Source organism: Schistocerca serialis, chromosome 1, assembly GCF_023864345.2.
Source record: "Schistocerca serialis cubense isolate TAMUIC-IGC-003099 chromosome 1, iqSchSeri2.2, whole genome shotgun sequence".
Lineage (NCBI taxonomy): Eukaryota > Metazoa > Arthropoda > Insecta > Orthoptera > Acrididae > Schistocerca > Schistocerca serialis.
Genome location: NC_064638.1, coordinates 554765960 through 554779079, shown reverse-complemented (window position 1 = coordinate 554779079; position 13120 = coordinate 554765960). Strand labels below are relative to the sequence as shown.

Genomic DNA, 13120 nt, shown 5'->3' with positions numbered 1-13120 from the left:
AGGGGGGGGGGGGGGGGGGTAGACTACCAGTAAAATTGAAGAACAACTTGAAGTGTAACATTCAAGAATTAGTGCGTGTAATGTCAGAAATATGAATGTGACAGGGAAGCTAGAAAATCTGAAAAGGAAAATGCAAAGGGCCATTCTAGATGTATTAAGAGTGAGTGAAGTGAAATGGAAAAAAGATAAGAACTTCTGGGCCGATGAATATAGGGTAATATCAATAGCAAATGATAATGGTGTTAGGGGAGTAGGATTTGTAATGAATAGGAAGATAGGGCAATGAGTCAGTTCTCATTCTTGCATCATTTTACCTTATTGTACAGTTTTTCTAGGCCAACAAATGCTATGAAAATTTCTTAAGCCTAGTTTCTGGTTCCTGTCAGAATCAACAGTGCACTAACACCAACAACAGTATACATGTCAACTTTATAAGCAAAAGATGGAAGATGAAGAGAGAGATGGGTGGGGTGGGGTGGAGTGGAGTGGGGGGTGGGGGGGGGGGGGGGGAAGGGGGGAGAGGGAGGGGGAGGGGGAGAGAGAGGAGGGGGGGGGGCACTGAACGGGTAGCTCAATACATTAGGGAAGATGAAAATCTTATAATCATAGGGCATTTCAGAACACTACAGACAAATGTAGTTGCAAGAAAGGTAAGTGTGAAGAAATCATGGCTAACAGAAGAAATACTGCAATTGACTGGTGAAAGAAAGAAATATAAAAATTTTCAGGAAAAGACAGGAACACAGTAACATAAGTCACGTAGGAGTGAGATCAACAGGGACTACAAGGGAGCCAAAGCAAAATGGACACAGGAAAAATGTGAAGAATGCTAAAAGGAAATATAATTTGGAATGACAAAGGCACTGCAATATTGTAATGCAAAGTCCTTCGGACATGCCTTTCCCTATTTAACATGTTATAACACGGAAACTAATTACCATTCAAGTACCAAACTTGGCAGCGTTAATGCCAAGGACACGGGGAAGAGAAATAATGCAGAATCAGTTTAATTGAAACACTATTAATGTGCTGTTGTGGTACATCATACCATTACATACTGGTACCATTACTGCTGCAAAAGGGGCTTAATATGGTGCCCATCAGTGTCCAGAAGAATCTGAAAGTGCAGGGTTGCATTCTGCACAGCAGAATGAAGCATGCCCATAGGTATGCTGACTTCCTCTCTTGACATACTGTGCTTCAGATCAGCACATGTGTGAATGTTCCCCTGCTAAACACTATCCTTCAGATAGCCCCACAAACAGAGATCACAGGGAGTGAGATCAGATGATCATGCCGGCCAAGCATTTGGAAATGATCAGCTAATAATTCAATAGTTTCCAAATGTGTTCAGAGAAACAGGTGAACTTCTCTGTGTGGTGGGGCTGCATCTTGCATGAAAATTGTTGAGTTCAATGTGTCTCTCTTCTGTAGGGTGAGTACGACATGCTGGAAAAGCATATTGCAGTAACGCTGGCTGGTCACATAGCACATCTTTGGTCCTTGAGTGCCAATCTGTTAAAAAAAGAATGGGCCAATGATGAATGTAGCCGTGAAGCCACACCATATGGTGACACGTTCACCATACAGAGGAACTTCATGCACAGTGACTGGAGGTTTAGATCCCGCACTCAGCAATTCCGTGTGTTCATCTCATCCACCATAGAAAAATTAGTTTCATCTGTCCATAGGATGGTCCAGGACCAGCCTTCATCAACTTCAATCCTTGTGACAAAGTGAAGGGTGAAGTCAACACATTGTTGTGCATCCTGTGGTGCAAGCTGCTGTATGATATGGACCTTGTAGGGAGACCATTTGAGAATGATTTGAAGCACCTTCCATACAGTGGACCACAGGATATTCAACTGTTGTGACACAGAATGCGCACTGCCTGACAATCGGAAACTGCAAGCAACATTATCTGCCATAGCAACTTTTCATCAACCACCTTTAGTGCAACCATTCATCAACCTCTTCCTGGAGCGACCCCCAGTTGTCCAGTTGATTCGAACTTCTTCATCATACTCCGCACAGCAGGTGGAGAAAGAGGACCCTTCTGTAATCCTTTCAGCTGGGGATATTCTCTGAAGCTGCAGCATTCTGTTGTTTTGATAATAGATCTTCACCAGTCATGCTCTGCTCCTTTTGTCCAAGCTCATGTTGACAAGTCAACAAGTGCACTGTGACTAGTCAGCTGTGTGAGACTATGTACCATGATGACTGGTCATGGCACCTGATGGCCATATTTGGACAGGGCGGTAGCACTGTGATGCACAGAAATCAGGCACCCCATACACTGGGCATTAATACTACAAAGTTTGGTACTCATACAGTAAAAATCCCCTTGCCAAAATGGTAAGGGTCTGCTCACAATAAACGGGAAATCCGCATTTGAGTCCCGGTTTGGACTCATTAAGAGTGCTTGGTAATGAAAGATAGGCTTGAAAAAGAAGAAAAAACACTTTCATAGGGTTTGTCGACCTAGAAAAGTGTTTGATACTATAAAAGGGTGCAAGAGGTTCGAATTCTCATAACAATAGGTTTAAAACACATGAAAATCTTTGCAAGTACAAAGAGGAAACAATAATAATGGAAGACAAAAAAAGAAGTGCTCAGATTAAAAAGAATGCAAGGTAGGGATGCAGTCTTTCTCTCCTACTGTGTCATCTGTAGCCGTGATGGAAATAAAAGAAAGGTTTAGCAGTGGGATTAAAATTCAAGATGAAAAGCTATCAATGACAACATGTGCTGATGGCATGGTTATCTTCAATGAAATTGAGAACAAGGCACATGTTGGATGGAATGAACAGTCTAATGAGAACAGAATATGGATTCACAGCAAACCAAAGAAACACAAATGTGATAAGACATCTTAGAAATGAGATTAGCAATAAACCTAACATCAGATTTGGGAATGAAATGAAGGACTTTGTCTAGCATGGAAGTAAAATAATGAATGTCAGACAAAGCGAGGGGGATATAAGACAAACACTAGTACAGGTAAATAGGGTTTTCCTTTCCGAAACAAGTCTATTAGTATCAAATATACACCTTAATTTGAGGATCAAAATTCTGAGAATATACATAAGGTGTACAGCTTTATATGGGAATGATTCATGAACTCTGGAAAAACAAGAAAAGAAAAGAGTGTGTTTGGGATGAGATGGGTGCTGTACATTAAGTACAAGATAAAAAATGGGAGGGTTCTACACAGAACAGGTGAGGAAAGAAATATGAGGGACACACTGACTAGAAAATGGAACTTCAGGGAATAACATCCATGGTACTACACGGAACTGAAATAGTAAACTGGAGTACATTCAGCAAATAATTAAAAATGTTAGTTGTAAATGTTACTCCAAGATAAAGAGGTTGGCACATGAGAGGAAGTTGTGGTGGGCCATACCAAATCGATCAGAAGACTGACTGAAAAAAGAAAATACTAGAGAGAGAGAGCTGCTATATAGGGCAATCCTTTTCCGGATTTGTGCAGTTTTAACTTTACTTATATCGAATGGATTTTGTAGGTTTGTTGGAATTTTAAAAAATGGTTGGGAAGGACACTCTTTAACTTTTAGGCATGCACATTTAATAATGCAGTTATATTTATAGTGTCCACAATTATTATTTAAACTTCAGGATATAGACAGGAACTGTGAAAAGATGGAAAAGTTGTTACAAATCATTTATTATTATGTCCATTACTAGTTCTACTTTATTGACCAGTCACACCTGGCTGGATAACATCAGGACTATATTAAACTACAAGATCATACAACAATAAAATGCATAGGCCTACTATAATAATATTCAGAATAAAAGTGTTGCTGTTAGTATTCTAGCACTGAATGGCAAGTCTGAGAGTCACCAGGGGGAAAAATCCACAACATAAAATGAATGCTCTTCTTAGCTTACACAAAACCATTGTTTAAAAAATTCCATTGCCAGAGACTGAGCACTGCTTCATAGTACACTGAACATTGCCAGTGTCACCTGTAGAAAACCATCTTGTGTCTTCATAGATCAACATCTTGACCCATCTACATTGTACTTATACTTAGTGTTGTGAACTTTCCCTCTCTTACTAGTTGAAATTCACATGAATGAGGCAAATGAGCACACTCCTACTTCTTAGTGTTAATCCCATCTAGCAGGGAGCAGCTGTACTCTAGGTTTGGCAAATTTACTCTAACTTTGCTACTGGGACCCTTCCTGTCACCACAGTTGTCTGTTGCTTAGGGAAGTCATATGCACCACCTGTCTGCGAATTGTGTAAAGATTGTTCTGTGTGATTAACTGTTTTTTTCTGAGCAGAAATTGGGAACCACCCCAGCTTTTGCCTACATAAGCATCTAAAACCACCCAAAAACCACACTCAGGTGGACCAGACACAGTCATTAATCTGATGCACAGATTCAATCATGGTTTGGCTCAACTCCCCATCTCACAGGCAAGTGCACTGCATGCAACGCTTTTTGAAAAGGTAGGCAGAGGAACATGTATTGGCTGAAAACAATCGACACTTAAGATTTCGTAAATACAACTTTACAGTGATCAGTTTTCCCCATAGAAGTAATGATTGTTATTGCTTTTTTCTGTAATAATAGCATGTTTCTGCTGTCTGCATAGTAGTCTCTCAGTAGCACCTGACACTGCCATGAAATAATTTGTAGTAGACTCTTACCATAGCATTGCCTCTTATTATGCTTTTTAGTTTCCTCGAGAGGTAGAGGGCTCCATGAACACTTGATGCCACATCTACAATGTGTTCTTTCTAAGTTAATCTACAGTCAATGAAGAACTCACAAGCTTAACAACTCTTGTCACACTCAATTATGCAGTGTCACTGAAGCAACATGTAATTCTCTTTATTTCATTTATTTTCATATTATTTACATTAACCACTGCTTGCCTCATTATCTGGCAGTTACATTAAGTGGCTTCTGCAACTCACAATCAAAAATCACCTTTCAAACTAACCTAGACTCCGAGCTATGCTACAGATTAGTCTTTCATCACAAACAACATTTCAAGAGGGTCTACTACCACATTCAAGGCCAGTTGCTGCCTGAAAGTCATTCTTACCACTTGAGAACATGTGCAAACTGTAGAATATGTTCATTTAAGCTTTGGTTAGTTACAAAAATCAAGAAAAAGGAAGTCCTTATACAGATCCTTGTGGCACACCATGCTGCAAGCTCTCTTCACATGTGACAACTGCTTGTACTAACAATCTGTTGTCGGTTAACTGTACATGAAAAATTCAATGGTTACCAAGGCACCTTACCTAATATGATAACATTCTATCTTATTAAGCAGAGGCTTAGATGGGACACTGTCCAAGTCCTTGCTAGTTTGACAATGTACCAGTAGTGTAGAACAGCGAATTTAGTTAACAAGTATGACTTATGTTTGTAATTAGGTCCAGGACTTGGTCTTCCATAACATATGCTGTGTCAAAAAAAGAGGATTCAAAACATGATACTTAAGGGTTTATTTTTACCACTACAGATTCAATCACCTTAGCCAGTACTGGGATTAGATGGGATTGAGATTCTACCAGAGTCTCTCTTTGTAAGGCAAATGGTACTTTGCATGTTAGTTTTAAGAAACCAAGAGACACAAAACGCACAAGAAATGATTAACAAGTAACATAGGACTCACTGCAAAGAATAAAATTTCAGGATGATCCAAACAAGGATGTGTAACTGGTTGTTGATATGTAAAAGATGTGAACTTAAATTAATAATAATAACAATATTTAACTGAAACAAAAAAAGCAAACTGAACAATATTAAGGAAAAGGGATAGGAGGGGTAGCAAGAGAAGAGGATAACTGCAAATGAAACCTCAAGGGGAAAAAAAAAAAAAAACGAGAAGTGGCAATTTAAAAGATGACACACGCAAATAACAGTGCTGAGATCAGTAAACAGAGAGAACAATAATGCAAAATACTGATAGAAAACACTATGACACAAGGCTGAGTAACAGAATGAAGACATTATTTTACATATAGATGAAATAGGTGATGTGCTCCTTATATATGCTGTAAATTGAATTTTTCGTAGTAGTTGTAAAACTTCTGCGCTTTCTAATCAATGCCTTTTGCAACTCTGAGAACTTTACATTATTTACAAAACCTCATTTTTACTAATAACTCTTAAGCAAATGCTCCACCATCGACCGGTTTTAAACAGAACGAAAAATTCGAAATTCTAAAACACTACAGTACCTTTTGAATGACTCTCTTCATCCTTCGGTAAGTGGGACAAGAAAAATATCAGCTGGATGAATGTTACAGCACTAAACAAAAAACTAACTAAGGAAAAACTGACATGAAAAACGTCCCTCAGTTTCATTTTTCTGGGTTAAAGAGCACTCTGACTGTGATATTTAACGGGCATGAATTTCGCTTCCCATGAGGTCTACACGCCCAAGCTACCCTGCTATGACCAAAATAAACATGCCAATGAGCAGTACAGTAAAGTAGATACACTTCGCAAAATTTTTACAGATAAATTACGGTGTTTGTATCGATTAGTCGATATGGTATATCGACGTTTAGTTATTCGATGGATTACATTTGTCAGCTGAGCAAACAGCTGGAATTAAAGCGATCTGCGAGTGCCGAGTGGCATTGGGAGAATTAGAGTCGGAAGGAGGCTTGGAATGTGATCGTGTTCCCAACAAATGTTACTGACGTAGTATGCTTCGTAGTTTTGCTCACGTGGAATAGGTAACCAATGGAAAAACCTAGGCCATGTGGTTGCAAAGGGATCAGAACTTGCTTAATATGTGAGAGAGAATTTGGAATTCCCAAGAAGGATTTTAAATCCCCCAAGGTACGTTTCTTATCATAAAACAGTAAAACTAATGATAGAGAAGTGCTACAGTTACGACTCTATTCTTGCTTTGTAGTTTGTATGTTTCACAACCAGAAAGCCTCTCAAGATATTTATATATTGTTTGGTATTCAAGATGTAAACTTCCTCATCTTTATTACTCTTGGTAGAGTTTCTGGATCTGCATTGGAGCGAGTGACAAGAGTTCAGTAGTTTTCAGGAAGTATATTGTAAATGTAGTAAAAACTAGTAGTACATAAGTCTATAGCGAATGTTCGTTTTTAGACTAGCTGTTTCAACGTCGAGCACTTAAACTGAACTACATGCAGTTGTTGGTCTAGGTACTTGGTCATGGAATAAGGCAGTACACGGTTTACAGAGTGCTGAATAAATAAAAATTTCAAATAAAAGAACACAGAAAGGTTTCAGATTGATTATATAATGGTAAGACGGATTTTGGAATCAGCTGTTAAATTTTAAGACTTTCCCATTGGCAGGTGTGGATTCCTGCCTCAGTGTATTGGCTATGAACTATAGATTAAAACTTAAGATATTGCAAAAATGTAGGAGATTAAGGAGTTGAGACCTGGATAAGTTGGGAGAGCCAGAGGTTTTTGAAAGTTTTAGAGGGAGCATTAGGCAACTATTGACAAGAACTAGGTAAAGGAATACAGTAGAAAACAAATGGTTAGCTTTGAGAGATGAAATGGTGAAGGCAACAGAGAATCAAATAGGTAAAAAGATGAGGCTTTGTAGAAATCCTTGGATACAACATAAGGTATTGAATGTAACTGATGAAGGGAGAAGATATAACAAGTGAAGCAGCCAAAAGGGAATACAGATGTCAAAAAATGAGATTGACAGAAAGTGCAGAATGGTGAAAGAGGAATGGCTAGAGGTAAATGCAAGGCTACAGAAGCAGCTATTAATGGGGTAAAGATAGGTACTGCACACAGGAAAATTAAAGATGAAACAGATGTATGAATATCAAGAGCTCAGTTGAAAATCCAGTACTAAGCAAAGAAGTGAAAGCTGAAACATGAAATGAGTATATAGAACAGCTGTACCAGTGAAATGAACTTGAAGGCAATACTATAGAAAGGGAAGAGGAAGTAAGTGAAGATGGGAGATGTTATACTGTGATAAGAGTTTGACAGAGCACTGAAAGACCTAAGTTGAAACAAGGCCCCTGGAGTAGGCAACATTATCTAAGAACTACTGATATCCTTGAGACAGATAGCCATTACAAAAATATTCCACCTAGTGTACTAGACATATGAAAGTGGTGAAATACCCTCATACTTAAAGATGACTGTAGTAATTCTAATTCCAAAAACAGGTCAGAGTATTACCAAACCACCAGTTTGAGTAATGGTTGTAAAATACTGACACGAATTGTTTCCAGAGGAATGGAAAAATGTAGGAATTGATGTTGGGGAAAGTCAGTTTGGATTCCAGAGAAATGTAGAATCAAGTGATACAATATTGGCACTACCAGTTCTCTTGGAAGATAGGTTAAGGAAAGACAAACCTATATTTATAGCTTATATAGAGAAAGCGTTTGACAATATCGACTGGAATACACTCTTTAAAATTATGAAGGTGGCAGGGGTAAAATACAAGGAGCAAAAGGTTCTTTACAAATGCAGAAACCAGATGGCAGTTGTAAAGTTGAAGGGCAAGAAAGGGAAGCAGTGGCTGAGAAGGAAGAGACGAGGTTACAGCCTGTCCGTGATATTATTCAATCTTTACCTTGAGCAAGCAGTAAAGGAAATCAAAGAAAGACTGAGATGGAATTCAAGTTTGGGGAGAAGAAATACAAACATTGAGGTTTTCTGAAGACATTGTGACTCCTAGAGATAGCAAAGGATTTGGGAGAGCAGTAAAATAAAATGTATAGTGCCTTGAAAAATATGATCATTGACATTAGCAGAACAATAGTAATGGAATGTAGTGAAATTAAATTAGGTGATGCTAAAGGAATTCAGTTAGGAAATGAGACACTAAAAATAGTAGACGAGTTTTGCTATTTGAGCAGTAAAGTAACTGATGATGGTGTAACATGTAGTCTGGCAGTTGTAAGAAGCTTATTACAGCAGGAAAAAAATTTGTTACATCAAATATGAATTTAAAAGTGGGGAAATATTTTGCAAAGGTATTTGTGTGGAGTATAGCCTTGTATTTATGTGAAACATGGATGAGAAACAATTAAGATAAGAATACAATACTAAGGAATTTTTATCCAAATGTGTACCATTTTTCTTTCTAGTTTTCACTGAATGAATGTTAGTTTCTTCTGAATTAATAAATATTTTCAATAACAGGTCTCATGGTGGACTATATAATGCTCAAAAGAATTAGGGGAAAATGAGTTTGGGCATCTGCCATATTCTGCTGAGGAGTAATTGAGGACTGAGTTTGTTACCAAATTATAACTTTAGCTTTCACAAATTTAGTACACAACAAAACAGCATTACATCTTCATTCATTTACTTAACAATCTGAACCAAAATGTCTGATGTGGAAACAAATGTTCATCCCATTGTACTGAGTGATTTTCATTGTACCCTGAGAGATTCACTAACATACACACCTTTTGTGATCATTTTATCACTGTCTGATATGTATATGTCATGCTCCATACAAGTCTACAGAGTTCATCTGTGGTACCCATACCCATTTTTCAGAAGAGTCTGTGTTGTAATGACTAAAAATGGGTCTGTCAGGCATGTCCCACACACCTCTGGCCTGTCTGTTACTTCAGTGTCCAGGCTTTGCAAGACATCACTTGTCATTTTTGCCATATTATTGAGCATGAGAAGGCATTCAGGGTCACCATCATGTTCTTTTTCTCCTCTCTTGGGAGACATGTCTTGGGTATTTTCGTGAATGTGTTTCTGAAGCCTGGCATAGCAACAGTCCTTCATCTGTTCCTTCCTTCTTTCATCATTCTCTGCCTCTTCCCCTTCCTCTGCTTTGGTGTTTGAGGTCTCTCTTGATTTCTTTATCCTCCCTGTGTGCTCCTGAAGGCCAGCCCAGATGTCCAGTGCATAACAAGTGAGTGAGTAATGCCTAGTTCCCCGCCCCACATCTAAAGATGGGGTTCGCACATACCCCTGGCACAGGTCAGGCCCAGGAAGGGGTGATTGCCTTAGCTGTTACCTTCCCAAATGCCAATTGGTCCCTCTGTCTGGAGTCTGGGAGGTGTGACCTGATGTGTGAACAATCACGCAAGGCAGGTGAGCCATCTCTGAGAGGGGCCCCCAGTCAGGAGGAGCACACCATCAGAGACGCTAGCAATGGAGGGATATTTTCTTGCAGTGAACCAATCGTCTTCATCTCAGTCTACATCTGATAAATGGAATGAAGCTAAGGATTCAATGACTCTCAGAGATGCAGCTTGGTTCCTTGTGGTGTCACATACCAAAGGTCAGTCTTTTGCTACAGTTAACCCATTTATTATTCAGAAAGGTGTTGATGCAGTTGCAGGCCCTGTGAAGTCCTGCTTCACTTACTTAATGTGGCTTTGCTTCTGGAGACCAGTTGTGATTTTCTAGCCCAACAACTGCATGCAGCTCTTCCATGGATACCCAGTTCAGGTTGAGGATCATCACACTCTGAATTCTTCGTGTGGTGTTATTTACACTCAGCTGCTTGATGGCCTGACTGAGGGGAAATCCAGCATTATCTTTCTGATTAGGGCATCATCGCGGTCCATTGGGTAACAAAATAGGTTGATGCAAACTTGGTGCCTACACGTTCTCTTTTTCTCACATTTGGTCTAGAGTGCTTCCACTGGAGATTAAGGGAGGCTATGAAGTCATCCTGGTCTGGCCTTACATTCCAAACCCAATGCATTGCTGCCAGTGTCAATATTATAACCACATTTGTGTGCCCTCGCAAATCATGGCCAAATGTGTTACTTGTGGTAGAGATGATCTGAGAGTGATTGCCCGTCTCCTCCTCCTCTTGTATCAGTTGTAATGGCAACCATGCCGCCTCATCCCATGAGTGTCCTCTGTATCTCGATCTGAGTGAAGGAAAAAGTACTCTACCTTGTTACTCGCAAGTTGATGGCTAGTCAAAAGCCCTGAATTTTACCATCTGGCACTTACAGTACTGTCGTTGCTATGCCTCGCTCCATGAAGGACATGGCTGCGCAGACTTGCGACTGCCAATTCAGTACTGCAGTCGTGAAATTGCCCAGTATCATGTTAGCATCCCCATCTCCTTCTGCTACAGTTGTGCAACAAGCCACCAAATCTCTGCCCCCTGTCGGTGAAATCACCTGCTACGTAACCAGCAGGCCGGAAAGAACAAAACACTCTCACAAAGACTTTCTACATCCCTCCAGTAAACAAATGTCTGGGTCTTTGTCTGTGAACTGTAAAGGCTCTAAGAAATAGGGCAAAGGCATACATTCTTCTCCTTCTGCAACTCAAAGATCCTCTTCACTGGTGTCGCTGCATGATACCCTCACCCGGGCCGATGTCCATTTCACTGCCTACCATTTTTCTGCTCCGTAGTCCGCAGATCAGCTCATGGAGAATGCCTCCAGTCTCTGACCCTGTACCAGTGAGTCTTCAAAGGCTGGCACTTGGCAGCCGCCGAAGTGACTGCCCTTCATTTGTTCCCTCCTGCCCATTCCCTGCTATGAGTCTTCTCCAGTGGAACATTTATGGCATTAGATCCAACAAGGAGGAATGATGGCTGCTCTTGGAATCACAGTGTCAGGTTATTTTCTCCCCCAAGAAACGAAACTGTGTCCTCCTTTCTGTTTTGACCTCCTATTTTTCCTTCAGGTTTGCTGTTACACCCCCCCCCCCCCCCTCCTCGCCCTCACCTGCCCCCCACCCCACCCTGAGGACTGCATTCCATCTTATGGAGGGTGGGGTCATGCTGCTCATTCAGGATGACACCCATAGTTAAACCGCCCCGTTGAACACGCAGCTGCAAGTTGTTGCCGTCCACATTTTCCTTCGTCATTTCACCTTTTCACTTTGTAGAGGCTACATCATCCTGTCATTCACTGTCACCAAGGCAGTCTTATTCCAGTGTATTGGTCAGCTCCCCCTCTGCCCCCAACAAATTGGGCCAGTATTTTGTGGGGATTTTGAGCTCCACTCAGTATCAACCTGCATTCCTCACTCAGAAACTGGTGGAAGAGAGTCAACTGATATTCTTCTGCTCTCAAAATCGTGAATGCTTTATTTAATACCATCTTTTCTATGAGGGAGCTTTCACCTCATCCTGACCTTCTGCCACAGGGAAATCAGATGTTGCAGCACCTCTCTCTTGCTGGCAAGCACTTTCTGCTTTGAACCTACAATCCTTTTTAGGCAGATCCAACATTTCCCAGAAGCTGGCGTGAAGCCACTGTCATACCCATATCTAAGCCCAGTAAGGACAAACACTTTCCTTTTAACTACTGCCCCATTTCCCTCACCAGTTGTATTTGCAAGGTGATGGAACGTATGAGTCAAGGCAGGCTGGTATGGTGGCGTGAGTCTCGCAGTCTACTACCCACTGCACAATATTGATTTTGTGCATGCTTTTCTGCAGTTGACCATCTCGTCACTTTGTCAACCCATGTCACGAACAGTTTTCTGTGGCAATACCAAATGTTTTTTTTTATTTGTAGAAAGCCTATGACTTCTGCTGGAGGACTGGTATCCTCCGCACTCTATACATGTGGGGACGTGGGGCTCACAAAGCTGCCTTTGCCATTTACTTCAGGCATTTTTTAAAGACCGAATTTTCAAGGTACTTGTGGGTTTGGCCTTGGACACCTTTATACAGGAGAATGGGGTGACTCGAGGCTCTGTCCTGAGCATCATCCTCTTTGCTGTAGTCATTAATGCTATTATGGACTATCTCCCACCAGGTATCTCCAGCTCTCTTTTCGTCAATGACTTTGTGATCTATTGCAGTCCTCCATGGACTCGTCTCCTTGAGCAGTGTCTTCAGCAATGTCTCGTTCATCTTGATCCATAGAGTATTGACAATGGCTTTCGCTTTTCCATTGACAAAACCGTTTCTGTGAATTTCTGGTTTCTTCCACCATCTTAATATCTTGGGCTTCTTACCTGTCCACACGCTGCACCTGGTCCCTCTGTGTCCTACATGTCATAAGAGGTACTTGCTGGGGAATGGATCAGACCATCCTCCAGTTACACTGATCCCTTGTCCGTTCGACTCTAGATTGTGGGTGTTTCATTTATTCATCTGCATGTCTGTCCATATTATGCATCACAACACAGTCAACCAAAATGGAATAT

At 40.6% G+C, this 13120-nt stretch overlaps 2 protein-coding genes across 2 annotated transcripts in view; one reads left to right on the top strand and one right to left on the bottom strand.

Moving 5' to 3' along the window:
* Positions 1–6480, bottom strand: part of LOC126475371 (nurim homolog) — a 64537-nt gene extending 58057 nt beyond the window's left edge. The window contains exon 1 of the mRNA XM_050103192.1: positions 6233–6480. Coding sequence (XP_049959149.1) covers positions 6233–6359 — 127 coding nt within the window. The 5' untranslated portion in view covers positions 6360–6480. The remainder of the gene's footprint in view (positions 1–6232) is intronic.
* An 87-nt stretch (positions 6481–6567) lies between these two features.
* The window catches only part of LOC126475362 (alpha-ketoglutarate-dependent dioxygenase alkB homolog 4-like), a 34798-nt gene continuing 28245 nt past the window's right edge, over positions 6568–13120 (top strand). Inside the window, exon 1 of the mRNA XM_050103181.1 lies at positions 6568–6842. Within this exon, the coding sequence (XP_049959138.1) occupies positions 6744–6842 (99 nt within the window). The 5' untranslated portion in view covers positions 6568–6743. The remainder of the gene's footprint in view (positions 6843–13120) is intronic.